Genomic DNA, 20,229 nt, shown 5'->3' on the forward strand with positions numbered 1-20,229 from the left:
CACAAGCTAACAGATGAAAATGTAAGTCTTCCCTAAAGAAAAGTTGCTGAACAGTTTGGATAATAACAATTGCATGCTTGATAAGAGAGTCAGTCCAGCTAAATTAATAATGTATTTATGGCTTACGAGTTTTCATATCTGTTTTATTCAAGACATAGCATTCCTCACCATTTTACCTAACAGTATTATTATTAAATATGTTCCTCTTATTAGCCATTCCTATAAAGTACTCATCAGAGAACACCTGGCAAAGAGGAAGGTGATGACCTGATTCTCAGGTTCTGGATGAACCAAATCTTCAGTGAAACAAATAAGCTGAGAACCAGAAGCTTCTCACGGATTTGAAACCAGAACAGATGAGAAGTACAGGCCTATGAAATACAAAGAGAGGGCTGTCTCTCATTAGCTTGGAGAAAGACAACTGACATAATTTGGAGGTGTTGCTAGGATACCATACTGATCATTTAAAACCATAGAACAGTGATTGGTAACTTGGATCAATTTTTCGCCCCTGGGAACATTTGTCTATGTCCAGAGTCATTTTTTTAAAATATTTTTTATTGATTTCAGAGAGGAAAGGAGAGGGGGAGAGAGAGAGAGAGAAACATCAATGATGCGAGAGAATCACTGATTAGCTGTCTCCTGCATGCCCCCTACTGGGGATCGAGCCCCAACCCGGGCATGTGCCCCAACCTGGAATCAAACCGTGACTTCCCAGTTCATAGGTCAATGCTCAACCACTGAACCACACTGGCTGGGCCAGAGTCATTTTTGGTTGTGACAACTCAAGGGGTGCTATAGGCATCTGATGGGTAGAGGCCAGGAATACTGCTAAAGATCCCACAGTGCACTGCATAGCCCCACAACAAAAGAAGTATCCTGTCTAAACTGTCAATAATACCAACATTAAGACAACCCAGCCATAGGGACATTAGAAAAATCAAGTGCAAGAAAATGATACAAAACCATAACAATTAAAAAGTGACAATCACAGGAAGGTAGAATCAGCTTTATGAGCTACACTAGAGGCCCGATGCACGAAGATTCATGCAAGAATGGGCCTTCCTTACCCTGGCTGCCAGCAGCGCCTTTGCTCTGGCCGGAGCCGCCTTTCCGCCTTTGCACGCTGCCCAGAGGCCTGGAGCTTCTAGGGTGGTGTGGAACACCTGCGTCCCGCCCCGCCCCCAGCCGCCTCGTGCCTGTGTATGCAAATTAACCCTCCATCTTTGTTGGGTTGATTTGCATACTCACTCCTGATTGGCTGGTGGGCATTGTGAAGGTACGGTCAATTAGCATGTTACTCTTTTATTAGGTAGATAGTGACTATGCTCCAGATAACAAACCAGGGAAATGAAAAATAAATGTAAGGTGTGGGTTGGACTTCCTTGGAGGTCATGTCAAGGGAGAAAGGAAGCACCTGGATGATCAGCCCAAAAAACCTAGAAGCCCAGGTGAGAAATTGGGAAGACGTGTCTAAAAAATGTTTAATTTACTCAAGGGTCAGAGTAGGGCCTCCAAGGTCCAGGGGTCCTGGATTCTGCCTAAAACAGTCCACATCATCAAGTTTCTTCTGGTTTTAAACATTGCACAGACCTCACAGTGCTGCCCAAAGGCCTAGCTCCACGGGACAGATTGAGTAGTATAACATCAAACTTGAAAGGGTTAAAATGTTGAGTCAAACATTGACTCCCAAGCCTACTATTAGCCCAGCACACCAGAGTTATTCTGGGTCCTCTAAGAACCAGACATCAAGATAGGACTAAATATGCAAGACATGTATTCGGGGAAACATTTGAGGGAGAACACCGGGGAAGAACTGGAAAAGTCTAGGAAAGCCTGTCCAGGCCTGTGCCAGTCTAATCCCTCATAAGAGTGAGAGGGGAGCAGGCAGGAAGGTGGGCTGGAGGCAGATAACCTACCACATTTCTAAGGATAGTTTGGCAAGGCCCTGCGGGAGCCCCAAGTCCAAGTTGTTCATCAGAGGAGTCCTTGCCTCCAAGAACAAGTCTGACCTAGTACCTCTTCCCCACACAGTCCCTGGCTGAGAGCAGCCTGTGTGAAACGTGGCCTCAAAGACAACCCAGCAATGGGCTTCAGAAAACAGGCCAGGGCGCTTGGCCAACCGCATTCCCTGCAGCCCAGCATCTGACAGACACATTCCCATGGGACCAATGGTGGGACGAGACTTGAGTCACCTCCCAATGAAAACTATGCTCAGAAAAATGTATCCAATTCCATTAAAAAAAAAACCAAAACTTTTCTGTGTATCTCCATTAGCATGGCCTAATACTATCGCTTTTGAAAAATTCTAACCCTACCTCACCTGGATTTTCCCTCAGTGACGAGAGCTAGGGCCTCAGTGTCTCTCTGGCAGGAAGAGCTGGGACCGAGGGTGAGAATTCAGGAGATGAGGAATCACAAGCAGCTGGAATGGACAGTCCCTGTCTGTAGCATTTTCTTCTTCCAAAGACCGCTTTGCATTTATTTCTCTACGTTTTGTTAATAAACAAGAGAATATTCTTGAGGCTGCTCTGTATCTACTGACATGTTACTCATGTTTACCACACACACACACACACACACACACACACACACACACACACACACAAAATACTGTTGAAGGACATTGCAGCTTCTCCTAGGCAGGGTCTGCCCTAGCAACTGTATTGTACCGATATCCAGCGTGACCTGTGGCCAAGGACACCTTCCCCTGCTGAGCCCCAGAGGGACGCAGCCCAAGCGGAGGCATCGGGAGAATTCTGCCAGGGCGGCTTTGACTTTCCTGTCTTGACTCCAGTCCCAAGGACATGGTGTGACTTAGTACAATAGTCTGCACAGTGGTGCTTGCCCTCAGGGATGCTCTAATGCAATGATGTGAACAAGAGAAATATTAAAGTTCCCATTTTTATGGATTTACATTTTCAACTTTGTGTCATCGTACATCTACAGTGACACATCGTTTCCACATAAATAAATACATCCTGTGTACATGCTTTAATACAAAAAGTTTGCAGACCGCTGGTACTGGAGTGGGTCTTAATTATTTTTTTAATATATTTTATTGATTTTTTTACAGAGAGGAAGGGAGAGGGATAGAGAGCTAGAAACATCAATGAGAGAGAAACATCGATCAGCTGCCTCCTGCACACCTCCCACTGGGGATGTGTCCGCAACCAAGGTACATGCCCTTGACCGGAATCGAACCCAGGACCTTTCAGTCTGCAGGCTGACGCTCTATCCACTGAGCCAAACCGGTTTTGGCACAGAGTGAAAAAGAATTGTATAAAACAAGTGAAAATGGAACCACTCTGGTTGATAAAGGGTACTTGGGGTCAGGAAGTGCTGCCCAGAACCTGTGGGAATCTGAGCAACACAAACAGAAAACTATAGGCAGCTGCAGGAAGTGATCTGAGAGGCATCATCTTTGGGGGAGAAAGACAAGTTAGAGGTGGGCAAACTCCTGAGCAAGGCCATCAGTGTAAGGACCCAAAGAGCAATAGAGAGAGAACTAACTAGGGGAAGCATCCCAGGTAGGAGTAAAGAATTGTGAAGAAAGAATTGGATGATTTTCCTAGTCAAACTGGGTAAATGAGTAACTACCGTAGCTCTTAAAGGGGCATCTGTGGCCATGGGTGTCTGCAGGGAAGAAACAATCAAGGATGTCCGCTTAGCTGAGCACCATCTACAGAACTGGCAAGGAAGACTAAAAAATTCTTAAGTCCCCTTCCTTTTCTGACATTCTAGAACTGGAAGACCACAGGGTCCAGAAGCAATAACGTTCCTTTAGCACTCCAACGTGGAGTCCCGTGCCATTTTTGACAACCTCCAAAAGCAAAAAAGATTCCTTTTTCAAGGGAGTGAGGATAGACTCCCACCCACTGAACTACAAACAAACCTGCAGGGCTCTGGACAAAAGCAAAAATTGTTCGTGAAGAGCAGGAGTGGTTAATTTACTGGCAAAGATGGTTCATCAAGAGGAGGCGTAGTGCTATGTGGTTTGGGTGGGTGGTAAACAGAAGTAGGGTGAAGGTCAGGCTCTTGCTATACACACCAAGATGCCCTGTGCTCGCTCCTTAGGACTTTTGATGTTTCCGGGTTGCATGCCTTGCTCTCTGGTGCCTTGGGCAAGGGTCTGCACACAGAGGTTTTTGCCCCAGTGGGGGATAATCCTTGAAAGCCTCTATACACCCCCTCAACCCTGGGCTCCAAGGCAAGAACATGCCTCCTGCTCAGACTTCCTTCTCTCTGCTGCATTGTCAGCTCTACTCACTGATGGCTGCCTCATCTTCTGTCTCGGTCTCTGTCCCTGTGCCCTCTTGCCTGGCGCCTGGTGCGCCGCCTTTAACCTTCCTTGTCTTTGGCTTTCAGTCATTCCCAGCTCCACGTTCTTCTTAACTTCCTTCCAGCTTTAACCGTTGTCCTCTGGCTTCACACTGACTTAGCTGTGCACCAGCACCTGCTCAGTACCACACAAAGGAGGGAGCCTCAAGGAATTTTTGAGAGCGTACTTAAAATATTTCTTATATGTCTACTAGAGGCCCAGTGCATGAAATTCGTGCACAGGGGTGGGGGGTGTGTGTCCCTCAGCCCAGCCTGCATCCTCTCCAATCTGAGACATCCCTCTCACAATCCAGGACTGCTGGCTCCCAACTGCTCGCCTGCCTGCCTGCCTGATTGCCCCTAACTGCTTCTGCCTGCCAGTCTGATCACCCCCTAACCACTCCCCTGCCAGCCTGATTGACGCCTAACTGCTCCCCTGCCAGCCCGATTGCCCCTAACTGCCCTCCCCTCCAAGCCTGGTCACCCCCAATTGCCCTCCCCTGCAGGCCTGGTCCCCCCCCCCAACTTCCCACTCCTGCAGGCCTGGTTGCCTCCAATTGCCCTCCCCTGCAGGCCTGGGTCCCCCCCAACTGCCCTCCTCTGCCAGCCCAGTCACCCCTAACTGCCCTCCCTTGCAGGCCTAGTCTCTCCCAACTGCCCTCCCCTGCTGGCCTGATCACCCACAACTGCCCTCCCCTGCAGGCCATCTTGTGGTGGCCATCTTGTGTCCACATGGGGTGGCCATCTTGTGTTTTGGAATGACAGTCAATTCGCATATTATCTCTTTATTATATAGGATTTCATTGAGAAAAATAAAGTCCAATTGAAGACCTAAGTGAGAGATCTGCTAATGAAGAACCAAGTCCTACAGCCAACATCTGGAGCCACCACAGAAGGACAAGCTAAACTGGAGAAAAGTTAATGAAAAATCTATCACAACCACTCTCTTCTCAGATGTCACCATCAAAAAGCAGCAGAAAAAAATATAGCCATTAAGACTGAAAATGAAGGGGAATAGAGAATGTAAGATGCATTTACAAGGAAGGAGCGGAGGCTATAATGTAATTGATTTCTCTCCTATCCTCCTGATCTCTCTTCCATTACATCTGCTTTTCAACCACAGCATAAAATCTTATTTCGATACTAAAAACAAAATACCTCCCTGTGGCCTCCCAGGCACATAGGTTTCAATGGTGCTTCTGGAAGGCTAACCTGGGGGACATATCTCTGGTTTCTCTGCTCCTCTAATCTACGGGCAGATGTGCCCGCTAGGCAAACCTGACTTTCATGCTCTGCCCTGGCTTCCCAGGAAGCGCCCACTGTTTCTGTGACACTTGACCACATCATCACAGCTTCCGATGCATATGAACGAGAACTGGCACTGGGAGCTGGGAGCTGAGCAGTTCAAAACCAAAGCCAGATGGTATAGCCTGGCATCTCTGAGAGTCTGCCCATCTAAAGCTAGACCAGGAGACCTTTATAAATATTAAAATCTGATTTTAAAAATGAGTGTTTTAATTCCAAAGGGGAGCTACAGCAGTGTCCCATCCCACTTCACACAAGACAAAGACTCGATATGTAGTTAAGATATAAGCAAGCTCTACTCTACCCCAAAGACCCAGCTTAGAGTCAAGGCCACAGGATGTAGCTACTCAAAAGACAGCCCCGAAAGCATTCAGTGAAGTGTGCTTGGGAGGGTGTTGGTCTCAAGGACCCTTTTCAGAACTGTGGGCCAGCTCACCGTCTCCACTCAGGCTGGGCCTTTCTCTGAGGCTACTGAAAAGCTGAGCATGTTGGATTAGGGCAGGGTACAAGACAGGTGTGTGAATGCATATTACTCTCTTTGTACCACCCAAGCACACCACTGAATCTATGATCTCATTCTGGACTCAGCCCATCATAGGCCGCACGGCTTTGCAGTTACCTGAGATACTGTATGGTTTCCCCTTGGGCCTGGGCAAAGAATCTAATCCCTGGGAACTCACTAATCAGCCCATATAGAAGGAAATTAGTCAGTCCCCTCCCTGGTATGTGTTCAGAAGAGCCAAAGTATCCCCTCTTTCCACAAAAGTAGCATTTCCATATGCACACTGCTCCCTTAAATTCTACTCTTAGTAGTGAGCCCAAGCTTGGAGATAGGTTGTGTCAGCCCAGGCTTGGCACTCATAGGGATGAAGAGTACTTTTCACCTGACTTTAGGCTCCATTCCGGAGCTCTTCTCTATCCCCATCTGAGTCTCTTTCATCCCAACCCAAAATGCAGACCCCCCCCCCCCCCCATTCTTGTCCAGGCCAAAGTAGCTCAGCCGGGGAAACATGAATCCCTTACCAGCACTCTCCCTGGAAAAAAGAGAAGCCGAGCAAACATTGCTCCAAGCATAGGAAAGTGAATGCAAGTGTACCTTGAAAGAGGCCTTCTACTCCAAACCAATGTCACAGCACTTGGGTATATGTCCCATTGCTAATGATAACCATGAGCCATAGTAGTGAGAACAGCAGAGAAAATCAGAAGTGAAGAGGTTGCACAGAAGAAGACAAGAAAACTATCCAGACAGAAATGGCCAACCCAAGAGATGCAATAAGACCTGGCAACCCGGAACTGTGGCACACTTCAGAGAGGGCATAGCTATCATGCACTTCTTTTTTTATATATATAGCAAAGGTGGAGATTTATTGAAGAACAAATACAGACTCCCACATGGGGAGGGGGAAAGGGTCCCCTCATGCACTTCTTATGACCTTTCCGGCTGAAATAGGAAGTAGATAAAACAGTGTTGGAGAGGTTGAGCCTCCTGCCAGTTCTAAAGTGCAGAGGCTAAGCCAGAGGCCCTGTCTCTGGGTCCTAGATCAGTGCTCCTCTACTCTCCCACAGTGATGGCAGGAGAGCTAACTGTCTACTTTTAAACTAGATCATTTAAATTATGGAAATAAAGAAAGACACAGTCATCTAGGTCATAATAAAGAAGTGGCCCATGCTTCATGGACATTGTGGGGGCTAATCTGTGGCAGTTTTAAAGCAGGGCCCTTTCACTCCCAGGATTTTGCCCCAAACAAAAGGAGGGTAGGGCCCATCAGGAAAGATGCAGACTCCTAATAGCTTTCATCATTCTTCCCATCCGGGACTCATCCAAAGAAGCACACACCCTAGTGCCAAGTAAGAATGGGCACTCACTTCTCCATGGGATAGAGCCAGGGGACTCCCAAGGAAACCCCAGCTGCTCTTGGGGTCTGTAGGCTGATGGGCTATTTCCACTGTCCACATTCTCTCTTCCAACATTCTTCTCCCTTTGAGGAGTGTGGGAAATCCCTTGGCTCTGGGCTGTTCAGAAGAGCCATGTTGGATTATGCAGAGAAGCTGAGGGATTCCTTAGGTCTGTCTTCCTGGGAATAGAAATGTCCTTGGGTACTTGGCCCCATCACTGTCATGTTTCAGCAATTCTACCGTGTGTGTGTGTGTGTGTGTGTGTGTGTGTGTGTGTTTGCATTCATCCTTGATCATGTCCAGCATTCTGAATCTAAACTTTTACATTTCATTCTGAATTTGTCCACAGCTGGTTTGAACTTGCCATTTTGATTGTGCCCAAGTCCATGTTGTCGATTATGAAGGCAACTAGTGGTGATGGTGGTGGTAGAAGTGGGGAAGTAAGAAGACCTCTTTTGGCCTGTTCACTCACTAATATACAGGATAATCATGATGTACATGGACGCACTTTGTACCCTGTAAGTCACCATTAAATCATGACTCATCACTATAGAGATTATGGCATTCTCAGTGTGTGTTTTCTCTTGGCTTCGTGCAGAGCCAAGACCAAAGAGATTTAAATTAGATGTTCTGATGGGACAGTGATAATAAAGGCAGGTGTCTCTCACAGTGTACGTATAGATCAAACAAGTCAGGTTAACATATATCCAAAATCTGGTATTGAACTGCTTACTCTGAGCATTCCTTCTGCATATCAAGAAACAATTATTTTCTAGAAGTCTCCTAGTTCATGTACAATGGTCATTCAGAGTATGAGAATGCCCCTGAAAAAAACAAAACAAAACAAAAAAAGAAACAAACAGGCTTCTCTTTTGTTTCTTGACCTGTCACCTTAATCTTCAGGTAAAAGATACCATGGAATTACCCTGTTCCATGATGCTCTTTGCCATCACATCCGTATTTATTTAAGGCATGTCTGTCTCTCTTGCTAGACTGTAAACTTCAAGACCGTAAGGATCAGAATGATTTTTGTTCAGGCATTGCATTTCTAGTGCCTAGCATAATGCTTGTCACATAGTAGTCACTCAATAAATAACATGTGAAGTAAGTAAATGTACTTGCTACTTAAAGCACTCGGAGATGAATCAGGCAAGATCCCTGCTGTTCGCAATCCCACAGGCATGAAATAGCAACTCTGAAATAGGCTACTATGAAAAGTGACTGAGTACAAGAAATGATAAAATTCTACTGCTTCTGATTTGCTGAGCCTCTTTTTATCTTTTCTATGTGAACATCAACCCATTTAAGGAGCATGACTCACTCCAATGCTATTAGCGTGTCCCTATCCCTAACCCAACATTTCACCCCTTGTGAACAACACAATTCCACCTTAAGTTGGTTCGGCGTGTACTTGTTGGCACCACGGGGATGCCTCTACATTTTCAAATAATTGAGGCCACTTCAACAGACATCCTAATTAAATCTGCTGAGTAATTTTGGTTTATATGAAACCAGTAGCCCACATCAGGGCCTACATCTGTGTTTACGGAATGACTCTCACTCTCAGGCATGTCTGTCGCAACGTGTGATGTGAAATCCGAAAGCACGAGGCTCCAGCTCTGAGCTGCTGTGTGTGTTTGGTTGGTTGCTTGGAGCTGGTGTTTATTGACAAGCAGGAACACGGGAATGAGTAATCATTATAAGCATTCTTTGCACATTTTTATCTCCCGTTAGCAAAGCACACCCCCAAGCCTCTCTGTCCTCATTCTGCAGATGGGGAAGCTGGAAGGCTGGCTAAGACCTAGGGTCCCAGATGCCTCTGAGGATTCAGTGGGATGGAAGAGAATGATAGAATAGATAAGCTGACACTTGGTATTTTTGTGACCTTGGCTGGTTATTCATTCATTTGTCCATTCATTCATACACTCACTCATTCAACAAATACATTTTGAGTACTTGTTCTATATCTGTCACTCTGCTGGAGAACATAGCAGATGAACCATGGTCTAGAAAGAAAAGAGAAATAGAAGGCAAATTACTTTAAAATATATGGATTCACCCTAGCCAGTTTTTCTCAGTGGTAGAGCGTTGGCCCATGGACTGAAGGGTCTCAGGTTGGATTCCAGTCAAGGGCTGCTAGCTCGGTTGCAGGTTCGATCCCCAGTTCGGGGAACATGCGTGAGGCAACCAATCGATGTGTCTCTCACATCCATGCTTCTCTTCCTCTGTCTCTCCCCCGCTCTTCCCCTCTCTCTAAAAATATCAATGGAAAAAAGTGTCATCAGGGAGGATTAATATATATATATATATGTATGTATTATATATATATTAGTATATATATATAATATACTCATAATGTTAGAAAGGGGAAATCTGTTTTTGTGGACACTTATTGCATAATAAAGATAGAGACCTAACCTACTTCAGAACCTTGAGAATGTTCTCCTGGAAAAGCACAATTTAAGCTGAACCTCAAAGGATGGAAAAGATGTTTAGACAGAAACAACCTGTACCCTGCCTATTTCACAATTCCTGGATGGCAAACAAATGAGATCAAAGGTAATCTCCCAGGTCAACCATAAAGCACCAGACTAGTACAACTACATAAACTCCCAATAATCAGAAAACAGCATTTGTAAATTCATGTCCTTAGGTGACAAGGTTCAAGAATTAAAAAAAAAAAAATGTTCATCCGGCCATCTCAGAGAGTCTGGCTCTTGAGAGGCCACATGTGCTGGAGTTCTCCCTGCTGGGTTTTGGTGAGCATCTGACTGTCCCTTAGTCACTTCGCAGGACGTGCAAGCAGCATTCTCATCCATGGCCTGCACTGACTCATCTCGGCCCTTCCCAGGTCTCTCAGCACAGTACCTCTGCTCCCTGAAGGAAATGTGACTGCATCGTGATAATGCTTAGCACTTACCCAGCACATCACCCAGGGCTGTCTCAAAGCATTTTGCAAATAATTAATAAGTTCGCCTAGTGACTGCAGCGGAGCCTCTAGCCTCTCAGCACCAAGGGGTATGGGCTGGAGGGGATGAGGTAAATGAAGTGCAAGGCCTACATCCAGCCCAGCTCTGGGACACAGAGCTAGTGGGGGGCTGTGCAGGAGGGCGAGGCCCTGAGTCACTCGGGGAAGCATTCACATACGCATGGCCATGGCTGTGTGTGGTGCAGCCTGCCGCTGAGGGTGCCCACGGGGAGACCCAGGGTTGGAGGCTGCAGCAGGGAGTTCTGGAGGGTGGAGACGGGAGTCCTGGGGAAGTGGCTTGCTTTCCTTAAGAAGCTGTGGATGTGATTTGGAGAAGAGCTGGACTATGACTTGGAAGCCTGTGTGTGTGTGTGTGTGTGTTGACATGAGTGGGAGAAGGTGATGTGAGGAGAGTATGTATATTCACTCACCTACGGGAAGGCCATAGTAAGCACATGTGTCTTCAGGTTTGTCTCTGACTCTAGAATCCATTTCTACTCCATCCTCAGCGTTACCTTCAATCCTGCTCGGGCCTACGAATACCACCTTCTCGGGACGTGAGCGGAGTGGTGTAGAAGCGTAGCAAATGGATCTATGGCCATGCCCCCCTGTGACCCACCTCCTCGCCCTTCAGGGCAAGGCAGAGACAACACGGCCTCACAGATGAAGAAGCAAAGTCTCCCTCTTAGTATAAAAGGACCAGAGGCGCAAACACCTGCAGGGCCCAGAGCTTGGCATCTTGGCAGGGTCAGGAGGAGTGGGAGAGGAGAGCAGAGATGCCCCCAGGTGATGCCAGCCTGTACCCCTTCCTCCTTCCTGCCTGGCCCCTCGTGTCTGGAAGGTACCACTCGGCATCCAGAAGTGCTAATAGCCACCGCGGCTGACAGCCTGGCTTGTCAGTGGCCACGGGCCATCTGCGGGCTGACACTTGAGCTCATTGACAGGAATAGCTAGGTTTTGCTTTCCATCGCTCCTTCTCCCCAGCTCAGGCAGCTGCATGGCTGCGATCCATGGCTCCCATCCAGTGAGCCAGGCACAGGAAAACCATAGCCCACGGGCCGAAGGTAGCAGGGCTCCGGGAGTACCAACAGGCAGAGGCTGATGCCCAAGGCCATGGGCAGAGCACCCCACCCAGACCCCTCAAAGCAATATTTTAGGAGACCCCAGGGGCCGTGTCTGCTGCCCTCTCTTTGCTCACAGAGAAACCACAGTCCAAGAAGCTCCGAGCTTGCATGCATATTTCATTGGGGTCCAAATAAAAAGAAAAAGACTGAATAATTTCCTGTTTTACTGGATCTATATTTCTTGAGACAGGATAATACCATACCTAATGTATATGCTTCATCGGAATCTATATAAAGTCTTATTGAATAAATAAATGGGGGACTGTGTTCAGCTAGTTTTCATCGCTGTGACAAAGACATGAGTCGGGATGGTCCAGCTTTGCCTCTATCCCCTTCTCTTTTTGCCCCGTTACTAGGAAACCAGGGTGGGTTTGTATGTTAAAAAAAAAACTCACACATGTTTATCTCGTTATCATCTGCTTTGGGCTACTCTGTCCTACTGGAAACAGGAAGAATGCATCACTGGAACCCATCCTACGGAGTGGTAGACTGAGGCCCAGAGAGCTAACCAAGCAAACCTCAGAGAGCTCCCAGGCAGAGAGTCTCAGTTCTGCTGTTGGCAACAGAGGCGCGGGTCGAGTCCCACCTCATGGCAAGAGCCTCTGCCCGGGGAAGCTCTGCCGCAGGGTGAGGTATGGTTCTTGGTGGCTGGTGGGAGAGGCCCGGATCTGCTAAACAACAAACCCAGGCAAGTGCCAACTGTTTAAGGAATCCCCTGTCATCTCCCAGGCAACAGGACAGGGCAGAGGGTGCTGAGAATGAGAGTAAGCCCAGAGGCAGGCAGGACTGAAGCAATACAAGAGAACCTCGAGCCATGTGGGGTCTCTGATTAATCTCAGTTGGAGCAACTGTGCCCAGCTCCAAGCTACTGAAAGCATTTTTATGAGGCAGCCTACACCTGTCTCCTTCTCCCGGTCTGCTCCTGCCCCAGGGTCCACGCTGACAGGAAGTGGTCTGACCTTATTAACATGTCTATCATTTCAAGGGATTGAGGGCCACAGGACAGCTTGGAGACTAGGGGAGGGAGGGCACAGATCTACGATGGGCAGAGAGATGATGAGGTCTTGATCATAACTGGACTCTGAGTCTTTGTTCATGTATTTTACCATCCCACTGGGGCTAGGCTCTTCCCAGTGGTGAATGATTCGCCTACTGGATCCCTCATGCAAACCCAGGCAACCTTAGCAGGTTCCTCAACACTGTGCCAGGGAGAGGGTAGGGGGGAAAAGGAATCCCTGGAACTCTCTCCCATGTCTCACCTCAAAGCCAAGCATCCAGCCTAAAGACCCCACAGTCCAGGGCACTTCCTTGGAGGAGGCAGTGAGCAGGTGTGTGCTGGGGAAGAGAAACCCTATCCCTCTCAGAAGTGCCTGTCCACGTCAAGGCTGGCTGACCCTGATAGTGCCACGCGTAGCAAGACAGGGGAGGCCCGGCTGTAGCTGTGGACGCTGCCTCACAGGCCTGTGCACAGGATATTGCTTAGTCCAGTCCAGGTAGCCGGGGAGGCCTCACTGTTAACTCCCTGGTTAGAGTCACAAGACAGAAGAAGGCACAGTGGGATGAGCTGAGGAAAGGGGGCAATGAGCTACACTAGAGAAAAGGAGCCCTCCAGGCTGGAGATTCACTCCTCCGAGCAGTGAGCTGGCTGTTTGGGGGGCAGTGCTTGGCCACTAAAGGCAGCAATGCACCCATTCCACCCCATGCCACCCCAATGCCCCCATCCCACCCCATCCCACCCCATTTCTCAGAGCCGAAGGACAAAAGGCAGGCAGAACACGGGTTTCCATCTGAAGGCTGTAGGCCAGGACCTGGGGTGCTTGATAAAAATACCTGTCTGCAGTGGGGGTAGAAGTCTGTGGTTTTTTGGTTTTTGTGGTTTTTTAAAAAATATTTTTAAAATTATATATATACATATTGATTTCAGAGAGGAAGGGAGAGAGAGAGAAAGAGATAGAAACATCAATGATGAGAGAGAATCATTAATCGGCTGCCTCCTGCACTCCCCCTAACTGGGGATCAAGCCGGCAACCCGGCGCATGCCCTTGACCAGAATCGAGCCCAGGATCCTCTATTCACAGGCCGATGCTCTATCCACTGAGCCAAACCAGCTAGGGCAGAAGTCTGTGTTTTAATCTGCCCCTCCCCCAGGTGATTCTGATGCAAATGTCCAGCAGCCTTCACTCCCTGCTTCTCCAGGTTTGTTTCAGCCACCTACTCACCGTCCCACAAAGCCCCCGGGCCCAAGGTCCCAAAGCTCCCAGCTCCCAGTCTCCTCTGTTCTCCCTCCTCGGACAACAGAAGTACCCTCACTCTCAGTGTTCAGGGCTCCAGGAGTGTCTTAAGCCCCAGCTTACGTTAGGGTGCTTCTAAGTGACAATCTGATTGTCAAGGGAGACCCTCTCCCCGTCTGGGGTGTGGGCTCCTTACAGTCTTCACTTGTCACTGCCTTTCCCATCCCAGAGATTCTGCCTAGAAAAGCAATTTGTGACCATCGGTCTCCCCTGGAAGGCACTGGGCGACAATGGCATTAGCCTTAAAATTAGTCTGGGATGAAAACGTGTTTCCCCAAGAAACAGAAAGCTGCAGAATAAGATGGCATCGCGGCCTAATCAGGTCAGGGTTCCATGATTACATTAGCCTCTGTCTTTAGATACAGGCAAAGTAAATGGCTAACGAGCGGGTATTAACCGCGACGGGAGAAAAAGCACCCTTTGATACAAAGAGGGGTGGGAAGCTGAAACCATAATAAAGGAAGTGAAATAAGTGAGGAAGGAGAAGTCCCAAGTAAGCCCTTGCACCTGACCAGAACTTCTGGATGCAGCCAGGTTCCCTCTCTCCCAGGAACCCTTTAAGAAGTGATGTCCCCTTCTCTCCAGGTGCTCCTCTCAAGGCCAACTTCCCCTCCTCTGGTCGAGACCCCCGAGGCCAGGTTCCCAGCACAGAGGGCATGACATGACGAGCAGTCCTGGAGCAGGTCGCCCTGGTGGCCTGCCTTCTCTCCTCGCAGGAAATGCTTTATTCTGGGGACAGCTGACTGGCCGGCAGGCTGAGGCCATTCCCTGGGCCCAGCCAGCTTTCCTGTGGCTGCCTCCCCTCACGAGCAAGGCCAGGCTCCCCACCAGCGGAGTGGAGCCGTGTTTGGGGTGCCATGGGGACTCTACAGGGAGGCAGCTCCCCGAGCGTTTGCTTCCATAGGGTGCGCTGCAATGCAGCTTCGGCTGCTGGGGCTCACTGCCCGCCTCTGGGGAAGTGTCATTTTCTGATCCCCGCTCCAGGGAGAGCAAGCACACCGCCGGCATCCCCTGGGGTGGGGTCCTGAGCTCCATCATTCTGCTCACCTGTGCCCAGAACAGTGGTAGGAGGGGAATGAGAGGCTAAGTCCCAGGAGCTGTCTCCCAGGCGCGGACTGGCACACGCAGGCAAGTGTGTCTTCTCACACTGTGGACCCAAAGCGCCTACCTGGCTCCCTCTACAGGCGGGAGCAGGAACTGCATGTTCGTTGCCTGTCCTGCCTTCCCCACAGACATCCCATCCCCTCCCAGGCCTGAATCTGGAAGATCAGCCGCAGCACCCCTACTCTGAACTTCTGGGCCTAAAACAAACAGCTGGGACCATGGCTATGCGGAGCCCATCTCTGCTAGACAAAGTGCGGTGTTCAAGAAAGCATTACAAAACAGGCAACGGGTTTCTCCTTTTCCCTTTCTCCCACATAAACTCCCATTTGTCTGATTTCACTTTGGTCGTTTACAAAATACTTAGGGATTTATGTTTCTAAAAGCAAAAAAAAAAAGTGATTTGAATATGAAAATGTAAAATCCCGTGTTTTACTTATATCAGGATATGTAAGATTTCAGAATCTTAGTACCTATGTCATCTACATGGAATTTTAGGTTTAAGCTGATGTTGAACCAAATTCATGTATCTCAGTTTGTGGGGGTGGGAAGGGGGGGGAGAGCATTTTCCTGGGTTGGGGTTCAGTGCGGGAACCCCGCAGACCCTTCCAAGCTTCCCACATCCTTGGCAAGCCTAGCCCAGTCCTTGAGCATTGTTTGAAGGATGCCTGCAGGCATGCAGTTGATGGCAGGAGGGAACGGCGGGCATGCAATTAGCAAATCTATTAAAACGGGTTGGGTTTTGCAACACTTCCAAGCAGCTTTCTCTGTGAGGATTGCAGCATCTCACCTGGGCCACTGCGGATGTGTTTTCCCCCAAACCAGGGGCTGCTCTGATAGGTAGGCTCCCGTTTAAATCATTAGCTGAGGTAGGGAAGGTGCTGGGGGCTGGGGGGGAGGGCGGACGGGAAGGCAGGGGAATCAGCCCAGCCTTCCTTCTGACTGAGCATTTCAAATCCCATCCAGGGCCATCCCGCTTCCCTCCTGAAGAGTCAAAGGGAGAAACTGGGAGGATGTTGATTTTCAAGTGCATCATCTGCCCATTTGGTGGAGTGCTAAGGAAAGGATGGGACTTGGAAGGAGGACTGTGTGTGAAACCCTGAAATTCGGGAGCCCAGGAGAAGGAGGGGGGAGAGAAAGGAGCTGAAGTGAGAGAGAGTAGGGAGAGAGTAGGGAGAGAGGACTCTTTGAAGGAAGAGAAGGAGAGGGAAAAGGGACAGGAAGAGACAGAAAAAAAAATAGACACAGGGAGAGACTGGAGCAGAGAGACCACGGTGGAGAAAGAAGGATGCCCGGCTATCCTGCGGGTCTCCCCAGAAGTGGCGAGGAGGATGTGGGATTGGGAGCTGACAGCCCCCTCTTCTCCTACCCCTGGGACCACAACTGGTTAATGCCCGTCGGTCCCCTTCGCAGTCACAGCAGCGCCTCGCTGCGCAGCGCGGTGCAGACTCGAACCCAGCTCACCAGATCGCATCGCCGGGACCAGCGAGCAAACCCCGTGCTGCCAGCAGCTGCGCGCGTGTGAGTGAGCGGGTGTGTGCGCGCGTGCACACAGCCAAGCACCTCTCTCCCTCACACGCAGCTCACACTCCCTCCTGCCCCCCTGGGCTCTCCTTCCTCCCCCCCTCCCCTCCTGCTCTAACGGCTCAGCGTCTCCGTCTCCGGCACAGCAGACCCCGGCCGTCCCCGGTACCTGGGATGAAGAGCAGGGCGGTTGTGGCGGAGAAGACGACCCAGCAGGCGGGGTGGTACATCTTGAGGCTGCGGTGTCTCTCCGGGCTGCGGCTGCGGGGCTGGCTGCCGCTCCTGCTGCTGCTCTCCGGCTGCCTGCCGCCTTCCTCTGTGCTGAATCCTGAGCAGGTTTAAATCCAATGTTTGCAAAGGGAGGGAGAGAGCAGAAGAGAGAGGGAGCTAAGAGAGAGCGCGCGAGCGAGGGGCGCAGCCAGGCAGCAGCGTCTCTGGGTGTTTTTTTTTCTCGCCCAAACACACAACTGGTGAGAAGCATCAGCGCCAAGCCGTGCGGGGCTCCGAGCGGCCCTCCTCCGAGGCCCGCATTGGCTCCACTCTCCCCAGCGTCACCCGGAGACTCTCCTATTTGGGAGGCTCTACTCGGAGGGTAGTTGATGCTGCCCCTGCCTCGCCACTCAGCCGGAGCCCAGCCCTGTGCGCTGGCACCGTGTACATATGCCATGCGGGGTGCGTGGCTCCTGTGGGCACACAGCAGCGCCCTGCTGGGCGGTGGGGAGGGGGCTGGGAGTGTGGGTACTGACCTTCCCCAAGCAGGGCTCAGAGCGCAAAGAGAGCCGAGGTGACCAAAGTTCATGCAAATGCTTTCTCCCTGTTCTTGCTTCCTGGTCCAGGCAGGAGCCTAACCCACAGGGACACCGGGACCTTGAAATCTGCACCCCGAGCCCCCACCCTGCCATTGAGAGCCCTTATAGGCAATTCAGTGTTCCCAGCCGGAAGATGGGTGCGTTAGGGTTTCTCGGGGAGGATGCAAAGAATTGGGCAGCTCCCTGCAACTGGGATATTCTGAACCTCTACAAAGGCAAGATGCCATAGGAGCCCAAACAATCGCTATGATTACAGCACAGGCAGGGATATTCAGATGAGATCTCAAGGAGGCGGAAACTGGCTGAAGTCATGGGGAATTTTTAAGAGGAGGAGGCCACGGAGGGGTGCCTACCGGAGGCGTTCTGCCTCCCGCCTTTCTTCCCTGGTCCCAGGCCTGTCTGTCCCTCTCTGGAATAGCCGTGTATAGGAACAGCGTCTCTCTCAAAGGCCCACAGCCCTCCCAAAAGCAGCCTAGGAGCAATGCGCTTGGCCTGGTGAGTAAATGCTTTCCCTATAGGAGGATCTGCCCAACTTTGAGGCTTTGTGATAGAAGCAGCGCTAGGTGTTCTAGAAGGGACTGGGCACATATGTTAAAACATGATTTCTGTCCCAGAGCGTCCTCCAGAGGCCCCATGGTGACCTGGGTTCCTTCCCAGCTCCCTGTGCGTGGCTCAAGAGCTGTGGCTATCCCAGTGTGCGAGCCTTCTTCCCGCCTCCTGGGCTGCAGTCCTGATGTTTTCCCAAGTGCCTGCGATGGCATGGCGCACGTGCTCACATTTATTATTTTACTCAATTCTCACCAGAGCCCTGCCACCTAGGCGTTATCCCCCCGGGGTTTAATAGGCCTGAAACTGACGTTCAGAGATGTTTAGCAACTCGCTAAAGGCCACACAGCTCATCAGAGTCAGGATTCAAACCCAGGTCTGTCCCAAGGCAAAATCCACCCAGTTTCCAAGCAGCCGTGCCTACGACCAATTGCCAACAAGTTATTTCAGCCTAACAGAGTTCCCTTTCTGCAAAATTAAACCAAATGGCTTTCAAAGAAGCAAAACAATGAGTTACTTCCCTCCTTAGCACCAAGTCTGAAAACATCATGGGTCAAGTAGGAATATATGAGTCTCTCACCTGGCCCTTCTGAAGTACCTACTTAATATAAAGTTCTTTTTTAAAAAAAAAAAAAAGACTGGGAATGTAAAGAATAAAATTTGCTCTTGTCTGAAAAGGACACACAATAGATTTGAAGAGGCCATCTAAAAATTAACATAATTTGACCATGCAAAAAAGATAATAAGGCATATGAATACTAACTATTTGAGTCAAATTCTGTAGAACCAATAATTGCAACCATGCCATTCACAAGCAAATTGATCTGTGACTCCTTTGAACAATCTAGCATCCTACAGAAGTTCCTAAGACCTGTCACCGAATCTGCTGGAGACAGAACAGGGTAGGAGGAATCAGATAGGCCACAGAAATGAAATGGATATTGAGATGGCGAAATAGCGGGCGCAGACAGAAATCCTTTAGGAAAAAAAAAAACTGGGAAAGGATTTGGGGGATGAAAGACAGAGTGGAAAAAGGCTTTGAATTCTAAACCAATGATATTTAGACATTTGCTATCGCTGCTGGGGAAAGTTAATTCCTTTCTGAGCCGGGCAGTGCTCTGAATAAGGGGGGGCTTAATTTATGGAAATTAATCTGAGTAAAGGGCTCAGGATGGATTGAGGCAGGGATAGCGAAGCATTCTGGAACTGGGTGGCAGCAATCGAAGAGGAAAAGCAGGGGCCGACACAGAGGAAATAGTAGGACTTGGTGACTGGTGGCATCGTACAATCAACAGACATCATTTCTGCATCCTCTGTAGACGAAGGTGCAATGGGCCAGACACAATGCCAGAATCTCAGGAGGGTTTTAAAAATATCATCACATGTTAGCCCTAACGTTTTCTTTCAAGGTACTGTAATTATGCCTTTTTGAGAGACGAGGAAACTGAGATTCAGGGAGATTAGGGAATTTAGTCGCGATCACAGGGTGTGAGGAAAAACAGCCAAAATTCAAACCCAGGATTTTCTGTTTCCAAAGTGAAAGCCTCCCTAAAAATAAATGATGATATTGAGCACTATCATTTTACTGAGAAGCCATGTGCCAACGCCTTGTAAATCCCCTATTTATCTTCTCAACCAGCCAGTGAAGTAGGCATTGTTACCCACATAGTATTCAAGGAGCTGAAAGAACTTCCCAGCGTTGCGGAGATGTCCAGGCATGAAGCCAGGGTTTGGGGCCAGGCCTGCTTTCACCACCCGGCTTGAACCACAAAGGGTGGACGTTCTCCCAGCCTCAGCACCGGTGCATGCTTTTACACTCATGGGCATTCCCTGGGCACCCCCATGGGCTCTGAGGGCACTGAGCTGCACATGGCAGCCTCTAACCCCACTATGGGGGGATGGGGTACAGGGGTACATGCACACTACCCTAGTGTGCTAGTGCATGAATAGCAATTAAGCTTTAACAGCCTTTATTGAACCAGACACAATGCTAGAGTCTCACGAGTGTTTTCTCTTCATTCTCACTATACCTTATTGCTATTCCCACTCCTCAGATGAAGAAATAAGCCAGGCCGGTTTGGCTCAGTGGATAGAGCATCGACCAGTGGACTGAAGGGTCCCAGGTTCAATTCTGGTCAAGGGCACATGCCCAGGTTGCAGGCATGATCCCCAGTAGGGGGCATGCAGGAGGCAGCTGATCAATGATTCTCTCTCATCTTTGATGCTTCTACCTCTCTCTCCCTCACCCTTCCTCTCTGAAATCAATAAAAATATATTTTTAAAACCTTTAAAAGAAAGAAAAGAAATTAGCCAGGTCACAGAAATTCCCAAGTTCCTTCAAGGCT

The 20,229-nt window shown here is 49.3% G+C and overlaps 1 protein-coding gene across 2 annotated transcripts in view; it reads right to left on the bottom strand.

Moving 5' to 3' along the window:
• Nucleotides 1-16,759, bottom strand: part of OPCML (opioid binding protein/cell adhesion molecule like) — a gene marked incomplete at both ends in the record, with an annotated part of 895,301 nt that extends 878,542 nt beyond the window's left edge. For both annotated transcript variants that reach the window (XM_079763074.1, XM_079763073.1), the window contains one exon: nt 16,699-16,759. In XM_079763074.1, the coding sequence (XP_079619200.1) occupies nt 16,699-16,759 (61 nt within the window). The remainder of the gene's footprint in view (nt 1-16,698) is intronic.
• Between the last annotated feature and the right edge of the window lie 3,470 nt (nt 16,760-20,229).

The sequence above is a fragment of the Cnephaeus nilssonii genome (genome assembly GCF_951640355.1).
Source record: "Cnephaeus nilssonii genome assembly, chromosome: 22".
In the NCBI taxonomy this organism is placed as follows: Eukaryota; Metazoa; Chordata; class Mammalia; order Chiroptera; family Vespertilionidae; genus Cnephaeus; species Cnephaeus nilssonii.